This window comes from Caloenas nicobarica, chromosome 1 (assembly GCF_036013445.1).
Source record: "Caloenas nicobarica isolate bCalNic1 chromosome 1, bCalNic1.hap1, whole genome shotgun sequence".
Taxonomy (NCBI): Eukaryota; Metazoa; Chordata; class Aves; order Columbiformes; family Columbidae; genus Caloenas; species Caloenas nicobarica.
In genome coordinates this window covers 31,775,958-31,800,743 of record NC_088245.1, presented here as the reverse complement: position 1 = coordinate 31,800,743, position 24,786 = coordinate 31,775,958, and the positions used below count along the sequence as shown (strand labels likewise).

At 37.3% G+C, this 24,786-nt stretch overlaps 1 protein-coding gene across 2 annotated transcripts in view; it reads right to left on the bottom strand.

Annotated features, from left to right (window-relative positions):
• CNTN1 (contactin 1) overlaps nucleotides 1–24,786 on the bottom strand; it is a 253,457-nt gene that overhangs the window by 84,528 nt on the left and 144,143 nt on the right. For both annotated transcript variants that reach the window (XM_065635765.1, XM_065635775.1), the window contains exon 3: nucleotides 10,570–10,699. In XM_065635765.1, the coding sequence (XP_065491837.1) occupies nucleotides 10,570–10,681 (112 nt within the window). In that variant the 5' untranslated portion in view covers nucleotides 10,682–10,699. The remainder of the gene's footprint in view (nucleotides 1–10,569; nucleotides 10,700–24,786) is intronic.

The following is a 24,786-nucleotide window of genomic DNA, read 5'->3' as shown; positions in this document are numbered from 1 at the left end:
AGAGGGGCTATTCAGGCTAGATATAAGATTTTTTTTACGATGAGCATGGTGATCACTGGCACAGGTTGCCCAAAAGGGCGGTAGATGCCCCATCCCTGGAGACATTCAAGGCCAGGCTGGACAGGGCTCTGAGCAACCTGATCTGGTTGGAGATGTCCCTGCTCATCACAGGGGGTTGGACTAGGTGACCTTCGAAGGGCCCTTCCAATCCAAACCATTCTATGATTCTAAGACTTATTAATTTATTTTAGCAAATATTTTCCAGTGTCTAGCAATGCTTACAATTAGAAGATTTTTAACGTCTAAATTTTTATATCCAAGGATCTTCAACTTATGGACCTTTCTGTTGAACTTTCTAATTTTACTGAAAGTTCTCCTATCAGATATGAGTTTCTTTTTCTGGTGTTTTACCTGCCTCTTGGGTCTTTCCTCTTGTTGGTAAGAAATAATGAAGAAGAAATTGCACCAAGAGTATTTGCACACAACCACTCATCTTGCTCTTCATATGGAATGAAAGTCTTTAAACATAAACATAATCTTTACATTCTACATAGTATTAAGCAACTATGCCAACCTGTTACTACCATAGAAAATATAAAATCTTTAACTCAAAACATCAGTTTCAGTGGATTAGGGTGCTGAGCAAATAACTCCTCTGTTGAAAGAGAGCAGGGTTATTTTGCGCGTTTCAACACCAGTCATCCAAATCACTTTCAGACAAGTCAATTTATTTTATTATCAGCTAATTCAGTCCTTACGTGCATCTAATTTATTTTGAAAATCGATTTTACTCATAGATTAAGGATAATGTCATGAAGTAAAGCTGCTTGTAATTATGAAATTGCTGTGTGTGTGAACACAACTGGAAACGGAAGTAAAAAATACGTAGCTTATTCAGTTAAAGTTAAAAATATGTAGTCTGGTTTTTTAGTTAATAGGAGAAAACAGCAGTTCTTGGGTTTATTTTTTTTCCAATATGGAAAATTAAATAAAACCTAATTGTTTACTTCCACCTTACTCATTCTCAGCTGCAGATTGCATGTACTGCATATGTTTTTAGGGGTTATTTTATATGTGTGACAAATCATGGAACATAAAATGCTTTAAAAGGCTTTTCTTATAGATAAGAGACTCCACTATCTCAGACTTGCAGCGCTCCAGGATCTCAAACCATAATGAGATGATACAGAGGAGATAAAGTTCAATAAATGAAGTGATAGCAAGAATAGTAATTCCTCCTTCTTTCTGTCTTTCTACTAAGTCTTCTCTCTTGTGTACTATAAATTCAGAGTGATACTCTTAAGTGTGGGATTTATCTCACATAATTTTAAAGGTTAGGGATTTTGTCCAAACTAGTCATATGGGCTTTCATTAGATGGGTCAGACAAGCATTTCCAGCAGGTAATTTGGATATCCCATTCTCTCTTCATCGGCTACAGAGATTGCTGAAACTTACAGCACATACTCAACCCTTGGATGGTAAAACAAAGTGTGATTAATCTTTCATAAGAGAGTCTGGATTTACCTTACCATAGCTGTGCAACATGAGCTGGAGTCTCTCTGCTGAGCCCGCAGCCGAAGGTGTTCCTGGCACTGAACCCAGACCCCAACCCTCCCCGTGGAGTTGAACCTTCTGGGGCAGCTGTAGCACCAGCACTAGCGACAACAGTGTACCTGTTCCTTCTTAGCCAAAACTGAACATCCTTTAGTGGATGTCATAGAAATTGACACTTTTTTCCATGAACCTTATAAAGAAATGTATTGAAATAGTGATTTTGTTGATATATAGCAACATAATTTCCACTGTGCCAGACAACTCATCAGTTCCTTTTACAAATTTTCCAAACATTTTTTTGATGCAATTCCTCTACATATTATTTACTGCCAGCACAGATACCACATTGAATCTATAAATGATAAATCTCAAAGTGTAGGTTTAATCTATGAAGTTATGAAGATAAAACTACTGCCTCTTTGGGTATCTGCCTTCATGGGAGTGTAAAGTCTGGGGGGCTTTCCTAAATCCATTTATGAAGCAGAATTTAGTGCTCAGATTAAATATGACATTAGATATGACAAATGAGTATGTGCAAAGCTGAAGGCAGCTTTATATTTTAAAACAGAGCCAAGAAAATGGTAACCCCAGGAACCTGGCTCACAGTGGCTGCAGTAGGACATCCTACTTGCGTGCAGTACTTCATTTAACCGAGTCAGACTCACCACCACCACCACCACCAAATTTTTACGACTGTTTCTAGGTTCAGACATGATCTTCTGTTTTTTTTTCTACCAGCTCTACACTCGGATAGCTTCAGAGAGTTCGGAATTTCCTGGATTGCACTGATGAGGCGAGAATTTGCCGTGGGTCCAGTGTTTTCCAGGACACTAGGTCAAAGGAGCAGGTTGCAGCACAGCAAACCCAGCAACTACACATTTCCTCCAACTTTTGTTGCTACTTTCAGCACTGGGAATAACCAGGCTGGTGTGTATCACACAGGCAGGGAACACACAGTAAGGAGGAGAGGGCTGATGATCTTGATCAGGACGTCTGTGCCACATGGCAGAACATTTGGAAAAGGGAAAAAAAAGACCACTATGCTTACTGGTAGATGCGGCTACTAATATTTACACATTACTTCACAGTTAACATTTAACAACCACCTTAATTCAAATATATCTATATTCTTCTGCTCATGGACAGTTACCACAAGCACACAGTGAGTAACGTTATACCTGATCTGAGACATTATTTTGCAGCAAACCTGAAATGGATCATTCCTGCCATTTATTTAATTAAATTATTAATCCTACCTGTCTTTTCAACATATTTATTGTCATATTTTGCATAATCAGTTTTCTATCTAATCTGAATACAGAAAGGTAGAATACAGAAAATTCTCAAAGGGAGTAGTATACTGTAATTTTACTATTAGTCTCTTTTACTGATGTCTCACAAAGACAGGTCACTAGACCATGTCAGGACACTCGCACATCATTCTGTTTTCATATGGCTAGTATGAGAATAAGCAAAAACGTTATAAATTAACATTTACTCTCACTTTCTAATTTGATACAATGGTTTCAAGCAAGTCTTCATTTTCTACATTCTTTACAAGATATAGCTCTTCATGTTGTTTTTTAGGGTAGTTATAATCTATATTCCATGCAGCAGCTGTGGAATATTCTTCATATAGGAGTAAAAAAAGAGTCTTTTAACTCCTTCCTTATTTACAAAGTTATTCATGCTTCATCAATTTTTTAAAAACTTATATATTTCAAGCGATACATCAGAAATGGTGGATATATAGTTATGTGGCAATTTGTTGGGAAAGTAGTTTTAATAGGAAGTTAAATGTAAGATCAAGTCACTTCACTCAAATGATTTACATACTGTGAAACATGTGCAAGAGATTTTTAATGGATGCCCATTTGTGTATTTGCCTTATTTGTTCTAAAGTGTCTTTAATCTCACTAAATCCTTAAATTAAAACACACGAAAAAGAGAAGTAACTGAATCTCAATAAGGGAAATAGCTGATTAAACAAAATGGAGTAAGTGTTCCCTTAACCACTGCTTGGGACACTCGGGCTTCTGGAAGGGCTCACAGATCCAGCAGCATTTTAAAGGTGCTTTACTCAGGAGGAACAACTTGTACGCGTCAAACAGAAAAACATTAGTGTGTAAGGTACCATATGCAAAAGAAACTAACAGAGGAAATCATGATGGATATCATGAAATAGAGTGAAGGGCTAGCAGTAAAACATGCAGGACTATAATATAACTATGAATTAATATGTTCAGAAACTACAGCAGATGTATTCTAAGGCCTTGATCCTTCCAACACTTCTGTACATGCGTTCAATTCCATAGTAAAAAAATCCCAAACTCCATGACCAGAAGACCAAACCTCCATATACTAAAAGGGAGTGATAAAAAATAAATGGAGGAAAGATTTGAATGATCTTCAAGACCTACAGATTGCATACTTCAACAAAAAAAAATCACCACTTTGCTTTAAAAAAGGCAAAACAATATTAATTTTACTTTCAGAATATCTGTGCATAAATCATTTCATTTTGAAGACAATTGTAAGAAGGTCAGCAGTAGGATTTTAATGAATAAGTTTCTAATCATTCTGCTGTAATAAAAATATATTTTCAAAGAAAGATGGTAACAGTTTTACTAAGCGATCACTACAAGGGCTTCTGATGGAAACAGTAAGATCTTCACCTTCATCTTTAGGAAGGGTAAAATGGTAATACTGTTTGCTTAAAGCAAATAATAATGGAACAGCACTGAAAGTACTTATTTAAGTTCATTAAAGGCCTCTCATATTATTTCAGGAGTTCAATCCATTACAAAATTTAAGCACGTAAGTTGAGCCAAATCAACAAGCTTATTTATGAACACAATGTTAAGCACAAGTTCAGGTCCTCTTCTGGATAAGAATCAGCTGGATTCTAAAAACACCACAAATTGTAATGTGAATATCAATAGTAAATCACAGTGAAAAGTTTTCCCAAGGTCAGTGTCAGAAAGAAGCTAAACCAGGTGTAAAACCTTAACAGCCCATCTCTCCACTGCACACTGACATGGAATTATTTTAATTAGCATCCTTATTTTTCTAATGAGCCTTTTCCTTCTCTTTTCTGTTCCTGCTTCCTGTACACCTCTCAATCTCCCCGGCATTTAACACTGCTAAAGATGGCTGCTCAAATCATTTGGTATCACTCATCAGTATTGGTCTACCTGGCAGTCTTGTATCCTTTTACATATTTTCACATGAGAGAGGGACAAAGACCTGTTGACACAGCATATGGCTAGATTAACCTTGAATGCCAATGGGTGATGAACAGAAGAGCCGTGGACTCATTCATTATTTTAATGGTCACTAAGTCATCAGGTGCCACATCGGCATTGCAAGCCTAGAAACCATTTGATATTTAGAAGTAGATCTCATACTGTTTGCAATATGTCACAGAAATGGGGACATACAAGTATCTAAGAAGCTCATGCTCAGAAACAAGATGGTCTGGGAATAAGCTAAAATATCTCTACCAAGCTCACCAGAAGGTAAACATGGCACTTCCAGGTTTCTGAACATTACGATCACAAAACACATTGCTTATTGACAAAGTCAGACACTCTGGAGTAGCATGAAAATGGTCTTCTAAGATCCAAGCAGGGACAGAGCAGACAAGATAAACAGGTATTAAGTATATTCATCCACTTTGTATTTTAGAAGAAAACGCATATATCTCTTTAACAATTAGGAATAATGACATGTGTTGTGGTAAAAGGCTTTAAATAAGGTAGAATCTGGCCCTCAGTTAATAAAATGTATTTTTGAAACAACCGTTCCAGAGAAAATCCAAGCTATATATAATTTAAGATTTGGGGGTTGGATTTTTTTTACTTCTCTCATAATCAAGTGGGAAAAATTGCATGTGGCATTCATGAGAAGCTTATGTGCTGAACCAGTAACATGTTCACATCCACAAAACTCACGATGTAGCATTTCACGGCCTAGAAAGAAATTCCGTCATCCTGAAGAAGAAGTACCAGTGTAAGGCAGCAAGATGCTAAAGGGACATCAGTTACCAAGAACCAGGCAGCACTCAAAGAGAAAAAGTAACCACTCAAGCAGTCCCACTGCATATTATATGAAAGGGTTAGATTGTCTTTGGCAAGGCTGCCCCTACTCTTCTGAGCCGAAAAGAGCAGGAGAATTATTCCTACCTCACACGTGTCAGTGAAGTCCTTGAAGAGCCATGTAATTAATTATGTAGTTTCCCCTTTACAGGAGGTTTCAAGTATGAAAAGCTCCAACCCTTGGCAAGTTTCTCCACTTATGTGTAAGAATGACAGGGTACAATTTGCTCATCTTCTCAGGCTGCCAAGGGGACTGCCAGCCAGTGCCAAGCACAGCACTTTCCAACTTACTCACATTTGCCTGTCAGATACTTAAATCATTTAGGTGATTCTTCCTTAAAAATGTGTCACTTAAAAAGTGATTCAAGAGCCGAACATGTTGATCTCATGGGAAAGCCAGTGCTCGGCAACCACATGAGCCTTGCAAGTGCATGTGAAACATCAGCAACGTACTCAGAAACTCAGCATGCTGTCTGACCGCCTCCTCACGTACACAGCGAAATAACTGCCCTGCACTCAGAAGCCCCATGTCTTAGCGGCTTTCTGGCTTTACTAGCTTTCACTAAAGCTTGGGGTCCTAGTGATTTTTGAAAATAAAGCATTAGGTTCTCTTAAATAGCAGAAGTGCTTTGGACATTTTTCATCAAAAATGGACTATCGGCTCATTTTGCACAAATCAAAATAGACGCTAGAGTGACAAGCTACCTTTGGAAATCCCCAGGTAAAAAGTAGAACAGTTTGATTAGAAATAAAATATCAGAGGAAGAAAGTAACATTTTTTTTGCTATTGATTCCTCCTATGGCCAAATGTAATCAAGTATTCATTAAGCACAACATTTGCAGCTTTTAATCTGTCTTTTGGAGAAAGAAACAAACCAAAACTGTTGCTGAAGCAGACTTTTATACTTTTGGAGTAAGGTTATTATCCCAACCAACTTTGGTTTGTTGATTTATATGGGATGTGCTAGATGTAAGGAAAGTCTAAAATTCAGACTTAGTAAAAGGATATGGATTTAACGGGACATCAAGGGCAACTTAGAAGTATGTTGCAGGGAGCCCAGATGTCAGGGGAAAGAGGAGAAGAGCCAAACTTTACCAGTAATAGGCATGAAATAACATTTTTGGCAGTGGGCTGACAATCATCGCAATGTTCCCTAAGGAATGATTTGCTGCTCTCATTTGCCTTGCACTGCTCAAAGTGCTTTCTGAAAAGCAACTCTTATTACAACTGTTCTATCAGTAAGCGAAAGACCAAATTACTTACGGCTTTTTCATCGATTTATATCTGCAAGACTACATTTCAAGCACTACTTTACCTGGAAAATATATATTACTCCTGTCTCATTGCAGAAGATGATCTCTGCCAAAACTTGTGATGCACTTTTTGTTGCAATGTTTGCTTCCCTTCAGTCAAGTAAGTGCACATTCCCCACTGATATGACTGGTCATTGTAACAATTCTCAGCGTCTGCTTTTGATTACCACAAAACAGAACAGGCTAAAACTCGGGTTTTATTCCAAGGTAAGCTTCCAAATTTCTAAAAAATATGTATCTCAGTTTGGGAAAAAATATATTTTAAAAAAATTCCTGCAGCAGGCAAAAAGATCTATTTGACAACAGGTAAAAATCCTTATCTGCCACCATCTAAGTCAGGCTGGCAATTAAATGGAGTGACAGATGCTCTCTATTAACCCCCACTCTCCCCATCAGGGAAAGGAGGAAAAGGAAGAGAGACTTATGGGTTGGAAAATTAAAAGAGCTTTACTAAGAATGCTAATGATAATAGAAATGATGTGAAATACACAAAACCAATATTGAGCTACCCCAGTGACAGCCCCGCAATTGCTGCGTTGACACTGCAAGGTAATTCTGGAAGCTCTCAAAGCTCAACCAAATACATGAATTCTCAATACTTTCAGACTTTTTGGCTGATATCTTTGAACTTGGGACAGACCATATGATGAGACACCTCAAAGGACATGGACCCTGGAAGCTAGCAGTTTCCTGGCTCCAGAGCAGTTAATATAGGAGGCCTGTTTAGGCACCATGGGTTGCAAAAAACCTTGACTGGTGGCTCCAGAGTCACAGATCAGTTTGCCCACAGGCAACTTACATGGTAGTCCAGCACCATAGGAGGCAAGGTGAGCCAAATATATACCCAAAAAACCCCATGTGTGTTAAAAAGTGCTGAAGCAGCTTTTTAATATTCTGCTTTCAATATCTGCTCCCAGCTAACTTGTCTCTTCACTCTGGCCCTTGGTCTTATTATTGAAATGACAACTCATGATCTTTACTCCGAAACTGTCCCACATTCTCCATTACTGTTGACATTGCCAGCATTTCCCTTGATAGTATCCTGTATGCAAGAATACCTCCTAAAACTTGACCTGATCACCTTAGCTATGCTCCTTTTTTCTCTACAGTATCTTTCACTTCTTAACCATATTGTGAACATTCCCAGTCAACCTCTTACATTTCATCTTGGTTACCGCAACTACGTATTTTCTGGTTTCTATGACATTTTTATTGCCAAGCAATATATTGAAGAGGAAAATTTGCTAAGACTAACTGGCAGCAGCTCTAGCACTCCTTTGAAATGAGAAACCCTCCAGCAAGATTCAAGTGCTGGGGCAGAGCAAAGACAGCAACATTAGATTTGTATAATCCAGAAGTGCACCACAACCTCTAGATGACAGAAGCAGGCTTCCTCTCCACTCAAATGTATTCTTAACTATTCATGCAAACTAGAGCAGATCCAGGAGCAGAGGGTGCGTGCACTACTCAGCAATAATATACTGGAAATAACGAACTCCCTCTGATGCATGAGACTACCAATCTTCCACATTGGAGGGTGGTGCCATATCTTTAGAGGCAATGGTGGGTGTTACCTTTGGCTTTTGATGAAAAATACATGCAAGTACCGGATTTATTGCATATAAGAAGACAAGTTAGGAAGTTTCTTCGAACTGGGAAGAGCACTGTTAGAACCCTATCAAACCCCTTCATGCCAATGGCTCCTGTTCTTCTCATCTGAATCACAGCCTAACATGGCCAATTAGAGTCAAGCTATCAGACAAACATTGCTATGAATATATTGATGTATACTCAAACTGCATGCAATATTCTCACATCCATTTTTGTTCTTCCTATGTCACTTACTTGTGACCCTCACAGCACACAATCCTCCCATGTCATCCTAAGGCACCTGCCAGGAGATGCATTCTGGTGCCAAGATTTCTGGTTTCTGCGCACAAATGCAATGTGCGTAATACACATTAATCATCTGGCCTTGCCTATCAGGAAATCCACTGAACATTTGTTCTTAGTGATTCACTCAACTTTTTTATCAACCAATGTCCAGGACTTGCTTGGCTACTGCAGCTAATAATTTTGTTTGATGTCACCACGTTCAGAGTGAAATCGCATATGTAACATTACTTATGGTAGCTGACAACCTCCTTTTTCAGGAAAATCCCAGTATTAAATTAAAGTGATTAATTTTAACTTTTAATTTTGGTGCCATCAGCAACCCTCATATCTTAACAAAGAAAATGCTCTTGAAACACATAATAAATACATTGTAAGTAAGAGATCACAGATTTTAAAGGTCTTTTAGGTGTCAGTATATCCTCCAGAAAACTCAGATACGGAGTCAAGAACTGAGTTCAAACCCTTCATAGAATAAAATAATGTTCTCACTAAACCTAAAATAATTCCTGTGGTCTGTGGAGTAATTTCTTAAAGGCAATGAGTTTACACCACAGTATTAATCAGACTTTTTGACTCAATAGTACAAACAATATGGTCTCATGGTATTGAAATTGAAGCAATGCCTGAAATGGGAGGCCAGATTAAGCAAGACTATGAACAGCTTATTTCAGTGAAGGACTCATTAATTTCCTAAAGAACTCAGAGAAACATAAGTGTTTTGCAAAATGTACTAGAATTAGCTTTATGAATAACTTTCCCCTTAAAGTCGGGAAGGATCTAAAAGCTACTTTGAAAATAACTGAATCATTAGTACACAATATTTGAACTTCTCAAACCTCAGTCAATATTTCACATATGCAAAATTGAATTATACTGCTTTCCACATGCACAGATCTCAGTTCATGCAGGCTGTACATAAGCAAAATGTTTTCTTTCTTGAGAAGAGCTCTGTTTATGCTGGCAATCCAATTTGTCATAGCAATTAAAACCAGCATTCATTTGAATTGTTGTGGATGTCTGAAACAAGCTTTACAAATCTCAAAGTTGTTTAGAATGGTTGGAGTATGAACTAGATTTCAATCCTGAATTTTAATTTTCTAAAGAGCTCCTTCCACCTCTTAGACCTGAACCAAAATTTCAGTTGCAAATATCTCTGTAATTTCAGATGTTAGAAATACGACTCCTGGATGTTTTAATATGTATGGACCCATTTCTATTTATGAAAAGTTTTACCATTTGTAATTCAGAATTAAAGTCTGTATATGCACCATTTCCCCATTGTATTATGAAAACTACCACTATATTGTGCTGGAAGGATTTTATGAATTCCATGAATTTTAGATGGTGTCATTATTACAGAATTTTGTGTTCAGTGTCTCTTCTTGTGGGCATATTTCCATTCTTCTAAACATGTTGATCATTTATGCACAAATAGATGGTTGATACATTTTTAAATAATCTAGAGATAGAAATAATTCTGTATACTGAATTAGAACAGACAAAAACAAATGTGATCTGTATTCTTTCAAGCTTTGAATTACGGCTTCTATTGTAGTAAGTATGGTTCCTTACAGCTGTATTATCCACATTTAGTAATTCTTTGTATTTGCAGAAATAAACTAAAGACCATACGAACAGCATAATTGACCTTGAAATGCATAAAACTGAAAAGTTAGTTAAATTAATTAACATGGGAGGTCATCTTACCTGCCAGGCCAGAGACGAGACAGGGTATAATAAGATGATAGATGAAGAGCCACATGGTTATCTTCTGTTCGGTGATTATCTCAAAAGGAATTGTGCCTTGCAACACCAGCATTCAGGGAGCTAAAAATACCTGGTCAGAAAGAAAGAAAAAGGGGTGAATAATTCTGACATAAAGCTTCATCTCATATCACATTTACCTTGCCATATTACCTGTCTAAACTCAATACTTAAGAGCTGATATAGGATTGAGTCTTTTGAATAATAAATGCATTATCAAATTTGCTGGATCAAAATAACTGTATCTGCTATTCAAAGAGAACATCGCTTAAGAGTGTTCAGTTTTTCTGGTGACAGTAAATGTTAATACTGAGCATCGTATTTTAGACTCATCTTCCTAAACCAAAACTATGCTTTGAATTGGATCTAGATCCTCTCTCTGAGAACACTTCGCACCATTAGAAATATTAAAATAGTACATGGTTTGCAATAAAATACAGAAAGTCCACATTCTACCCTCCTTCATTTCAGTAAATACATTACAACTAATGATTCCAAAGCCTAAAAAGAAAATCACAGTGAAACCTAAGTACATTAATCTCTTTCAGGATTAATTTATTTTGTAAAGTATATTGTTCCTTTTAAACTTTTAACATACAATTCATGATCCTCTGGAAAGGCAGTATTAATCTTTATGAGTTTCCTTTTAAATGTCGAATATAACCATTATTGCAATGTAATATTTGAAGTTTTAGAAACTCTCCCTGTGTATGTACTAGAACCAAGCTAAAGAAGCAAGCAGCTTCTTTTGAATATTCTAAGACTTTAGGTACCATTTTTCAGAATACTTTACTTCTATAACATTTTTTACTTCTTTCAATTAGAATACTTTGCTAATTTTTTGTTTCTTGCTGGTGGCTGTTATCTATTTCTTTAGGGCAATGCGTCATCATGTTTGCAGCGTGCAATTTTCTGTTTTGTTTAATGGATTGCTTGCTATGAATACACAAGCGCATCCTTTACAACCATCACATCTTGTTCATACTTCTTCTCTTGATTGGTTCTGCTGTAGCACTGGTTAAGTTACGACCTTCACACAAAACTTAAGAGTTATATCTTAGGCACACGCTGATATTATTCATTCCTCCCAGCATATTCATTTTATTAATATTTTATTATAAAATATGCTTATACATACTTGAATGCCCTTCAGTAATGTGCATCCTAGGACAGGTTTGCATGCTAAGGTGGTATTGTCACTTTTTGCAGGATCACGATGCTACTGTATCCAGCTTCCCATGCCAAGTACCGATGACTCCAATAGTGGCTTCTACCTCTTAGCAAGACTCTTGCTCTTTCCAGGTCAAAATTTTTACTACATTATTTTCTTTTTCCAAAATCCAAATGTTTTAGATCTTGGTTTGAAACTGCCCGGTTTCCCAGCTCCAACATCAAGAAATGGGCAGTTTTGAATTTCCAAGCACATGTACAAACATATCTGACTCTCTGTGTACGCTGGGGATAAATGCTGCTCTGATGAACAGAGAGCTTCTGTTTGAGCTGCTGCTGGACAGACCTGTCCCAGTGTACATCTCCCGTGTCTCTCCTTGAGGTGGCAAGAACATGTCTCAGCCATTGGGGCCTTACACTTGTCCCCTCTTCCTCAGAATAATGCTAAGAAGATTAAGACGCTAAGAAGATGCTGAGAAGATATCTGCCAAGAAGATATCTGAACATGCCTTAGTGAGATTTCCTCAGAAGAGAGTTTCATGGCGTGTTTTATTACATAGTGTAGGAAAATGGCAAGAGATATAACAAGAGAATCTTTTTGGTTCAGAAATTACAGCAGCTGTGGCATTTCACATTTTTCCTTTTCTTAGCAGATGAAATTTTTAACAAACAGGTCAAAACTGCATTAGATGCCATGACACTACAATCATGGCTGTTACATGAAAACAGTGCTCAGCAAAACACATAGAAGAGCTAAACAGTGATCCCCAGAACCAAGATTTATTTAGAAATATTCCCTGGAAAAAGGCTCTTCTGTTGGTAACAAATCCATATGCTTACTCTAGCTGGATCCAAGGGAAAGAATTTACTAAACATCTTTACTCTCCTGCTTCTGTTGGCTCTAAGGTTTCTTCAGATTCTGTCACATAAAGCATATTCATAAGTATTTCAGGCATCTACCTTAAATGATCAAGGTATGAACTACTGTGTCTATATGAGTCCTCCAAAAGACAGTGCCAGGCTAATACAAAAGTATACAAATGACTTTGTATACTTCTCCAGCAACCATATCCTGGCTATGAAGCTTCTTGTGTTACGACACTGCCTTGCCTGGAACATTTATTTCCAAGTGACATGAGTTAAATTGCATAGCTACACTGAAATAATGAACATAATTAAACAGCAATGAAACAGGAACTCTGTTGGGAACAATGGTAATTACACAGTCACTCATGGTGACAACAACAGTGTTCAAATGTATTGATAGATGAAACTGTTAAGAGTAAACCTGTGTTCTCCCTCTAACATCACAGGCACCACTGCAGACAGAAGATCCCTCTTTTGCAGAATCCAGGTTTGATTTTGGAAAGTTACCTTGTCCTCTAGCTCTCAAAAATTCCTTTCTGTTGGCTCAGGAAAACATGGTTTGAACACTGGCTCAGATTACAGTAAATAAAAATTGTGTCAGTAAATGCTATAAATACCTCATTTTATTCAGATACAAAAATATCCTCCCTGCCAGGATTAAAATACTTTCCTTGCTCTCACTTCTTTCGGTTGAGTGGGTTCTGTATATATAGCACATCCATCCCTCCTGATTTATCTCAGCTTGCGGACAAGAAGTGAGGCTGTTTCACATCGCCCTGCTGAATCTTGGCAGAACTGCCTGCTATGAGATGAGACAGCACACAGATTACTGTCTGTACGTCTGAAGTGGTGTGGCTGTACAGGATTTTACCACCCGGCTGCCCAAGGATGAGTCCGGGCGTATCTGAGGCAGCGGCACTGGTGCCAGAGGCAGCGCTGAGGGCTGCAGAGCTCACACAGCATCATCTGCCGCCTCTTTTGCTTCGCAGCTCTCAACAATTTTTTCTTCGCAGAGTGAGAAGGATATCGCTGCCTAAGTAAAAATAATTCCCGAACAAAAGAACAATCATCAGTATAACTCACTTTTCTCCTCTGTAAAAGCAGAGTGGTTGCATGCCTGCACACACTCCTCTTAGTCTGCATAGTACATTGTCCTTTTCTCACAGCAAAGCATCATAATTTCACCAAATGTGTAAGACATTTTAAAAATATGCAATAAAATAAGCAGACATCTATCTGCCACTGTGTCAAGTTTAATTACTATTTAATGTTCATTAACATATTTAGGTCCCTTCTGACTGCTCAGTCTCCCAAAAGAGCCAGTCACCAGTACAGGGCCTTTGCCTTGCTAGATTTGAGAAAACTGGTGAGCTGGCCGGAGTGAAACCCTCCCAAAGAAGGTGGGGGAAAACTGGGACAGTGGCTGCTGAATAGGAACCACATCTGACTCTGAACACAGGGACCTCCCAGAATGCTTCTGGAGGCTCACGGTGTCTCGTGATGCTTCATTAGGATGAGAGGTGTTCCCAGGACACAGGGTAGACCTGCCTCTCTATACTGCCCAATTGTAAGGATTCTTTAATCTCTCAAAATGCACTTGAGGAAAATGTCAACATTTTTTTCCATATTCTGTGTGGCTTTCTTCAGGTCTTCACCACACACTCTGGCCTTCATTAAGCAGAAAAAGACATTTGTTTTACAGCTATGAAAATACCCACTGTTTTCCATCACCCCCCTACTGAATCCAAATATGTATATGACATCATCACTTTGCAAGGACATAAAGCATTGATAATGTAGACACAAAAAGAAATTACAAACAGCAGGTAATGGAAGTCAGTTGAATAAAGATCATAAGATCAAAAGCAGTTCAAATAGACTACATAATTTACTAGATTCGAAATCGTGAAGGGGTGGGAATATATAAGGGAAAGCAGCTCAACAGTGGGGGATGTTAAAGGGGTGAAGAGGAAGCAAAGAAACATAACTCGGCATTCCAGGGGAGAAGGATGTCCTGTGGGACATGTACGTGACATGTGGGAGGATGAAAGCAATAACCCAAGCCAAAAGGGCAGTCAGAAAGAAAGGCAGAGAGGGAAAGTGATGGAGATGCAGGTGATGAAGGTGCATGAGGATTATCTGTTCACTGTCAGTAAATCTCAATGTTTACCATGGTAAGATCTCTCCTGAACCTCACTTGCTGAGGCATAATCGCTGCACCAGCCCCTGACCTCTGCTCAGGGCTCCTCTCAGGAGCCCCAAGTGCAGAACAGGCAGAGAGGGGGCAAAGGAAAGTGTTTAGGAGCCCTGGCTTGGTACACTTAGTGTGGAGAGGTAAATCAAGATGCTTGTTACGATTCTCATTTCCTGGTATATTATGAAAATGACACACATTCAAGTTTCAGAACTGGTAGAGATTCTGTCCAGATTAGACTATAAATAGGTACAAAGATCTAGAAGAAATCTCTGGTTCTCCACCCTTTTTCAAAACATGAATGTATATAATTGTAATAATTCACTAGTAAATTAGTACAGTGGCAAGTTATAATCAAAGCCTTTTAGAAGTCACACAATACTTCAAGCTAATCAATGTTTTGTATTTGTTTTTACTTCAGGCTCTTTTAGTGATTTTACTAAGCATCTAATTGCTCGTTATCTTGATTTTCAAAAGAGTTGGCATTTTTTGCTACAATAACTAACTCCTCATAAATCTGATTAGGTGCTCAGAATTTAAAATTACCGAGAAACTTTTGAATTTAACAAAAATAATGACGTAGATTGCATATTGTTTATTGTATCACCCTCTGACCTTTTCTACTATTTTGGTCTTTGCTATTTAATTTTGTGATCATTCAACAAGTTTTGGCGTTCTAAGTTAGACTGTGCCATTAGAAAGGACACTTCACCTTATTCAAAAATTTGGCTTCTCAGCCATCACCCACAACCCTGTTCTTTACTCCTGAAACCAATACCTTAAGCACTAGCATTTACTAGCCTACTCCATTACCAGAAAGGTGATGACAGTGAAGTTCCTTGCCGCTGCACAGATTTATCTCATTACAGTGGTCTGGGATTACTGTAAGTAAACTTACAAGCCAGCCCCACTCTTATAGCACTGCTGTGTCTACAGAAGGCTTTGGATGTTAGCAGGCTATCTCTTAAGACTCCAAAAGTGGCTTTTGTTCCCTTCAGAAAGGCTTGTAGAAAAGCTTCATTTCCTTTTGTTCATCTCTGATTTCTATAATTATACTCTTTGTTTTCGTCAGATTTGTCGAAGTGGAAACAGAAGTTCAAATCCATTGCCCCCAATACTGCCCACTGGCCTGAATGGTCCATCACCAACAGTTGTGCTCCTACTACTACCCACATCATCCTGTTTAAAGAATATAGCCACTCTCTCCATTTCACACAAATGAAAGCCAGCTAAGAAGCCCATCAATTAGATGGCCCATAAATAAGGTACTATTCTTGAACAGAATTTACACTTTTAAGGACAACATGCAATAGCATAACAAAAAAAAACCACCACAAAACAACAAAACACTAAGTTGGAGCAAAGAACAGTTTAGACCCGCCCAGTTACTCATTTTTTTTTTCTACTGCCTACAGATGCTAAATAAATAAATGAAACCAGGATCAGTTCATTAATGTCTTCAGGCAGGCTAAATTAATACGTGATTCTATTACTAGTGGACAATTCAACCAGCTCTGTATTTTTGCTTAATAAACATTAACTTGGAAACATGAAGAACCAATGTCTCAGAGGTGATGAAGACTCCAGGGCTGTTACAGAGCTTGGCCCAAGTTTCAATGGGAAACCTTAACTTTGGAGTCCAATACAAAACTTCCATTCTTTTACAAATATTTTTAAATTTACTCTTTGTGCCTTCTTTTCCACTTAAACTCTCATGTTGATAGGCTTAAAAGAAGTAATGTCCTGGCACATTGATAATCTGCAATATACTCTGGCTCAGTTACCCTTTTCCTCCCCACCCTGTCCCCTTCTTTGGAAGCTGTGACCTCTGTAAGAATCAAGCACCAAAGAGAAGAAGGAATAAATTCCTTCTCCAGATGTGTTTTGAGCCATGCCTTTTGCACCTGAAAGCAACAGCGCCTATTCTACAAAACAAGAAAACATAGCACCTATAACAACTAACCAAAACATCAAATATAGTACGAATTGCAGAAGCTTGTTATAAGATGCGGGAGGTACCAGGGATCTGAACGGCAGCCTTACTGTTGCAAGATGTCTGTGTTCTGTAGCAATTTTCTAACACACCACTTTTTCAAGTAAGACAACATGCTGGTAGTTAATCACACTCTGAATTTAACTCTCCTGCTTCCTTTATATTTACACATCAAATAATTCAGACCTTGAGAATCAGTAACTTCTTCAGTCAGTTGCTCAGTAGGCACTTTTGCTTTTTTGTTAAGCAATTAAGAAGCCCTATGGGACTTTGCTTGCTTGCTACACCATCCTTCAAATTTTCATGTTTTTCACTCTTTGCTTTGGCTTTCTGTTATTTTATCTGCTCAGATAGTTCATGCAACTAATGAGATGTCTTATTTTTCTTATTTGTATCCAAATATTCATTATGAATCAACATTCTTTTCCCTGCAAGTGTTTTACAGCAGTCACACACTTATCTCATCTAGCAGTTAATCAACAACTCTCTAATGAAGGGTCATTTAGTACTGCCATGATAAACATATTTTTTAGGAACATTAGACATCTCCTAATTTGCGGCAAGAGCAACGACTCAGCTTTACTATTAATTACTAATACAGTTTGGTTACTTTTATTGAGTCACTGAGCTGCAAAAAGGTTTTGTTTTGAAATACCTTTGGATAATGAAGTGTTGCTTAGCGGTACTTAAACACTGTCTTTAATCACCGCATCAGCAGCAAAGGGTCAGGCAGCCAGTCCTCCAAGTCTCTATCCACACCGTTTGCTCTATCAGCAATTGGCTGTTCTTTCTTCTAAGGTAATAAATAAGAAAAAGATCACTTACTGCTGCCATAATTCACAGACATTGCTCACACTTTTCAGAAAGTATGCTGTTAAGGGCTTTGCTGCTTAAAGATTTCCTGGTAAAAAAATTCAGCAAACAAAAATCGATAAACCTCCTGCCAAGCACCGGGCATCACACAGAAGAGGATGCTGCTCAATTCTGATACTTAACAAGTAGCTTCCATTTGTGTCTTAAAGCCTAATTAGTTTCACTCCAAGATAACCAAATATACCAAGGTTCTAAAACCAGCATGAAAAAAAAATCAGCCATGAACACGAATAAATATCCATTATTAAAACTGGGTATTCTTTCATATGATAAAGAGGATTTTTTGGTTACCTTGGCCAACAACTTTCAAGGGACAAAAAACATTAACTTCTCCAATAAAATCACATTTATAATTGTGGTTATCTTTTGGAGTTTCTATTTTGCTAAAGTTTATAAAAGGAAAGAACAGACTACGCAGAACATCAATTTGAAATTAAATCTTAAATATACTAGACCCATTTCTAAAAAAAATACATTTGACATTTGAGAAAATGAAACTATATTATATGAAAATATTGCACTCTTGGCATTTTCTATCTGATCTTCACATTTTCTTGCACTTAGCAATACCTTCTTATTTATCACTAAATGAAGATACGGGAATGAATCATGTGTATTCAATAAGTTCATAGCAGATGTATTTATATACATAAAAATTTAACAGTTTATCCATATAATCGTTAACTCAGGATACTCTAGGACATACTTCCTATTGTACAGCCAAAGAGAAGCTCAGTGGGAGATTTCATCTTCAAACTGCATGTTTCCTAGCAACTCTCTTTAAATCAGAGTAGTTTTTTAAAAATTTACATCCATCACTTGGAACTGTTCAGAATGCTTAAAAACAATTCTTTCATCTTGTGAATAAACAGTTCGAATCAGACCAGCAGCTGCAAAAAGGAGAAAAAAGGAAAATCAATTCAATGGTTACTAGAATTTGCTAGTGGATTTTGGAATAATACTTTATTTGTGCCTTTTGGGTATAAGCTTACAGATTTCAGAATGGTAATTGGCGAGATCCATGGGCATTTTTTACAGGTTTGATCTGCCATCCACCATTTCAAAGATCTTCTGTGTTTTAAAGACTACTTTTCAAGGATACTTACTCATGAGGTAGACTTAGTTGTATTCTGTAGATTTTAAAAGACAAATTATGGTCACTATTGGTTTCGCTACCTATAACTGAAGCATAGTTTCTGTAGTATTTAGAGTTTTTTTGAAACAAACAAACAAACAAACCCATAAACAAACCCAACCAAACACCAAACACATAGGGGTTTTTTTGAAAGCTTAGTTTATTGTCTGCTAATAATGAGTTGATACTTTTCAGGCAGGTATTTTCTATCAGCCCCAATACCGTCTCAGAGGAACACAGCATCTACAGATGCAGCAACTGGAGACTAGAGTATGTGAGGGGTCCGAGTGGTGCCAACTGGAGAAGGAGGCACATGTGTCCATGTGCCAGCGACTCTGAAAACTGGAATATAAATGTCGGGTATGGGTGCATATGCCAGTGTGTAATCACCAACAGACATCATGCCAAACTAGCCAGTAACCTGGGTGAGAGGCTTGGGAGCAGGTATTGGAGCAGCTGCCACCAGCAGCTGGGGACATCTGAGATCCAAGACCAGGGCCAGGAACAGCCTGAGTGCCTAAAGCCAGCTTCGCTTTTTATTTCTAATTACCAAGAGGAAAAAAGTTAGATAAAAAACCAAACAGGCACTTGAGCACCAAAGGCCTGATCAACTCAAGTGTCTGCAAATATTTAAGTACAGGACGAACACATATAGCTAAATGACAGGAAGCACTCATCAACTTTGCTGGACTGAAGCTTAGAAAATTCCATTTTAGAGATCTTATTACAAGTGTCATATTGTTGTGACAAAAATACGTTTTGATATGTAGATAAATACAGCTTAGGCAACTTAGCCACAAAAAGAGGCATTACTCTTTAGTTACTGAAGTTGCATTAGTAAGTAATTCAATTCCAATAGACTAATTTCAAAAAATTACAAATGTTTTAGCTGGTAACTATTCTGTTGAATGTAACATATGAGTGTATTCTTTCACAGATGCTATTTCAGTATGGCGATATGCCAAGAAGTCAAAATAACCCTCTCATTTAGAAGGTGTTGATTGCAAAGTAAAGCCATAACATCTTGCAGCAACTCCACGTTCTTCCAAGGAATAAAACAGAATCCCTACAGATCCTGTTTAACAACTGCCTACAGCTCCTGCACAGCTTTTCTGTATTTATTGCACTTCTGATATGGACCTGGAAGTGACCCAACCAAGAAACACACCATCTCCAACACAGGATCTTCCCCTGTTGAGGAGCTCCTGACAAAACACGCGTAATGAAAACTACAGTAAAATGTATTTGAAAGAGATAATCCTTTCAAAACAAGCATCCTATCTCTTTTGATTAAATTTTTAATTTGAAAATATCAGGTGAAGTACGTAGTAAGCCATTGGGGTTCATGTGCTTGCTACTCCTCTTTTTCAGCATTAAAGAGTTCAAACATCACAAGGTCCATAGTCTTTGCTTACTAAAACTTGAACAGACTTCATGAAAATATACTGAAATTTTAGTATTTTCCCCTACTATGTCAGAAATGTTTCATACTTGGGCCAACCAGTAATACTTAATATAGATGCCCAACAACATAAATATATATATATATATATATATATATATATATATATATATATATTACCAATTATTTTAGGTTTGGGGGTTTTATATGACCAAAAGTACTCAAAGGACAAGGTTGGTCCTTGAAATTGTACTGTTAAGTACTCACACAAAAGTAACTGTTCTGACTTTTTCATTGTCTGGCCCCACAATTGACAGGAATAGACTCATTATGTAAGGAAAGGAAAAGCACACCATCACCTGAAGACATTGTTATACCCAGTAAAAGCCAAGTAATCAGTATATACTGTGATATTTTAGGTGATATGTTAGTGCATCTACAGATCAGGAATATCCACACATTAACATCTTTAAAGAAAATAAATTATAGATGCTTTATTCTATTAACTTTTACACATCTTTTCTGTGCTTGTCTTCATCCTTCTTCCCTGACCTCTTCCTCTTAATTGCCTCAGATATTCAGTTGAACTAATTTAACTGGAGAAGCATGAAAGGTACCTTTCACATGCAATTTATCTGGAAAAAATTGATAAAATCACCTTCCTGAAGTACAGCTGAAATGCCAAGAGAAGAACAGACAAAATGCTACAGTAACCAATATCAGAAATTGAAATGGCATTATTACCTTCATTGGCATCTCTGTGCTTTTATACTGATGGAGAGATGGACATACAATGAAAAACATAGCCCAGTACATTTAAAAAGACAATGTGAAAGATGCTGCTATTTATAATTACCAAAATGCTGTATATCACATTCTGTGGTCTGCTAATGCATCTCTCAAGTGAATCATTATGGCAACACAAATTTTGTCATTTGGTCCTCCTATTTCTCAAAATATTACAATAAATCATTTCTAAAATGTACAACATTTGTACTGTAATATTAATTATGTTCTGAAACATTCTGAGAAGTTTGGGAGTCTGCTTCTTTTGATAAGAAAATTTTCTTATTTTCATTATAGTACCAACAATATGGAAAAATCTTCTAATGGGGGCAATGCGAGCAAAATATTTGATATACATAATTAAACTCACCAGGCATTTTGCAGTAGAATTTTATATATCACCTTTTTCTTTTCATAAACACAGAGTAGCTCTAGATCACAGCACAGATAGCTTCTGTGCTGATGATATAACTGAAAATTCCTTTTCTGTGATATTGAAATTTGACAATAAGCCAGTATTATCTTAAGTGACAGGTGGCATCTTGCATTACTGTTTGATTGGGCGGTCTATTTTAATACTGCAATCTGGCTTGTCTTTTATAGCAATCACAGAAAAGCATGGGCAATTTTGAAGAGCTAAAATTTCAGTATTTGTGAGCTGTCACAGGATCTAAAGTCCAAACTTTTGCAGATAATTCTTTGGACTCTTTAGCAGACACAAGATGATAAAGAGAGACAGGAGCATACAGTCCTTTGTCTGTGTGGCGTATGGGGACTGAAGGATTTAAGTAGAAGCACAGTGGAACAAAAGAAATAATATGATAGTTTAGGACCTCAGAACTAGGAAATCTGGAATAATTTCTGTGTGATCATTTTGTTGTGTGTATTTCAAAGTTGTTACTTTTCAAACTGTGCTGGCTTGACTGAAAACAAGTTAATTTTCTTCATGCAGTTAGAAACCTTTCTTTTTCTTAGCTATTATAGCATGGTCATTGTTTGGACTTGGTTTGAGAACAAGTAGATAACACCCTGGGACAGAGTTAATGCTTTTAATTGCTCTGGTCTGAGAGCCAAGGCCTCTGAACTCTGCCCGCAGGTGTGAGGCATCGAGGAAGGGGGGCATGGATGGGGCAGAGCTTGACTGACACCCAGACTGATCAATAAGAGTATTCCATCCCATTAGCGTCACGCTTCATATCTAAGGAGAGTTGGGATCTTCTGGTTAGGTTTTTGGGAGCCAGGACGCAGACCTGTTCGGGGGAGTCCTGTTCGGGAGTTCCGTTATTTTGGCCTTTTGCCATCCTGCCATTTTGCAGAGGCCTCTGGGCCTTTCTGCTTTTTTCTCTCTTCTCTCTCCAGGATCAGCTGTTGGGATCAAGTGCTGCTTCCTGGGACTGGCTGCTCGGTGCAGACAGAGTTTGCGAGGAATTGCACTGAGTATCTTTTATTTTATATGCTATTTCCATTATATATATTATATTTTTTTAATATATATATAATTACTAGTAGTGTATTAGTATTTTGTTAAACTGTATTTATCTCAATCCACAAGTTTCTCCCTTCCCTTTCAATTCTCTCCCCTATTCTGGGTGGGAGGGGGGAGTGAGCGAGCAGCTACCGTGGTTATATCGCCAGCTCAGGTTAAACCACAACACAAACTTAACTCCAGCTTTACACTTTCTTAGAGTACCAACAGAGTTAAAATCAGATACCAGAACATAAAAAAAAAAATATTGAAAGCTAAATGTTGGACAGAGAACTTGTGTTAGATTTTCAATGGGAATAAAGTGTTGCGTGATTTTCATGAAAGGATGAGCTTCAAAAGAAATGTGGCAACCTTCACTCCAGGAGGCAGCAGCTCCCCTAACAGAGCGCGTACCAAGGGCAGCCTTCAGACCTTCCCTAACAATGAAGCTTCCTTGCTGTTTTTTCCTGTGCCACAGCACTGCAACACTTGTTTGCTTGGCATGAACAGGCTACTCAGTCGTTTAAAAGACGAACTCTGTGGACATTTATCATGGATGGAAAAGAGCAAATCACAGTACAAGCATGAGCAATATAGTGATGAATAATGCACCTGAATTTACCTTTTTGTTGTACATGGGAATTAAATAAATGCTAATTTTTTCCTATTTGACATAAGCAAAACTCCATTTGCCTATAATTCCTGTAGCATGGCCAAGAATGTATTCATTGATTTAGCCAAAAAGAAAAACTCTCTTCATCTATGCTATCATATCTGACACTTGAGATTACAGCTGAGGAGATCATTTAAGGCACACTGCTATAGTCTTCCAGTAAATTATGTGGAGAATACACTTGCCTACATGTCTTATCAGAAGAAAAGCAATTAGATTGAGAAGAAAAAACAGAGTAAGCAGATTTTCTTTCCTTTGTCCATTGATTATCCTCTGTCTTGATGCGTGTTTTGCAGTGTACAGTTTGAAGAAACCAGTTACTAATGTACAAGATTACTACTCACAAAATAATAAAGTGCTATGTCTATAATGTATTATGGGTCAGATTATTTCATTAATTGCTCATACTTTTTACCACCATTATTTTATGCTTCATGGCACATCTAAAGATTACTTGTTCTAAAACATCATTAGTGTTTTTAATAAAAATGCTTGAGTTTAGAAATTTGTATTCATCCTGCAAAGAGTATGAACCTATGATGAAAACCAAATGCATTTGAATTAAATAGAGAGAGAAATGGTCAGGTGATAGTTTTAAGTGATGCATATCAAGAGGTCTGGGTCTCCATCATGTTTTGAAATAAATGTGACTCATCCAAGGTCTCATAAACTTGATTAAAGCCATTTAGCCAAAAGAAAATACAAAAAACCATACCAATCTACAGTTATTAATACTACACTCAGAGCAGAGCAATATATTTGTAAATCAAAGGTACATGAACAAGCTAGTGTCAAAACTAGACCTAAAATATCAAATCAGTTGTCTTCACATTGGCATCAAGCAAACAATTCTTTTAAATGCTAAGAAGGGTTATCTGGAAGTGATTATCTGCTGTTGTGAAACGATTTAATGAATTTGACTAAAATCTGTATGTATTTTGAAGACAATATTACACATTATGCATTTTTATATTTATTATTATACATTTTTAATAACCTTGTATTAAAAACCTAAACCGTATCTTGAAGATGGTTCTAAAGTGGTTTTTAGTACTTAAACTACAAACTTGTTGTTACTGATTTTGCAGATTTCAATTAATTTTCATTTTCTGTGTGGTATATAACCTACTGCACTTCCTGATTCCCAACAGACATACGATAGATCTTAAAAGAACACACAGGTGGAAGAAGTCTGACAGCTCTTCTTAGCCGCTTACAGCAGGCATTGCAAAAGTTCTCTTCAATTCAAGAAGACGCTTAAAAGAGTATTTTTTTGAGACTATATTTTAGGGTCACTTTGATGTAGAAAACTTCCTTTCTGATGTCTTCCCTTTCAGAACTTTACTGATGATCAAGCTACCAGGCAGGCACACAACTGCATGATACAGCCAAAGCTCAGAAGACTCTGGTATTTCCCACCTAATAATCCCAAAGGAAGGAAATGGAAAAGGAAATTACACTTCACAGGAGGTTTTTGACTTGTTCAGCTTGAGAATGTTTGCTGTTTGGAAGTAAATATAAAATCACTCCTGTTATACTTGCAGATAAAAGAAGTCTGGTTAAAAGAAACAACAATTAACAAGAACAAAGCAGCCACAGTGT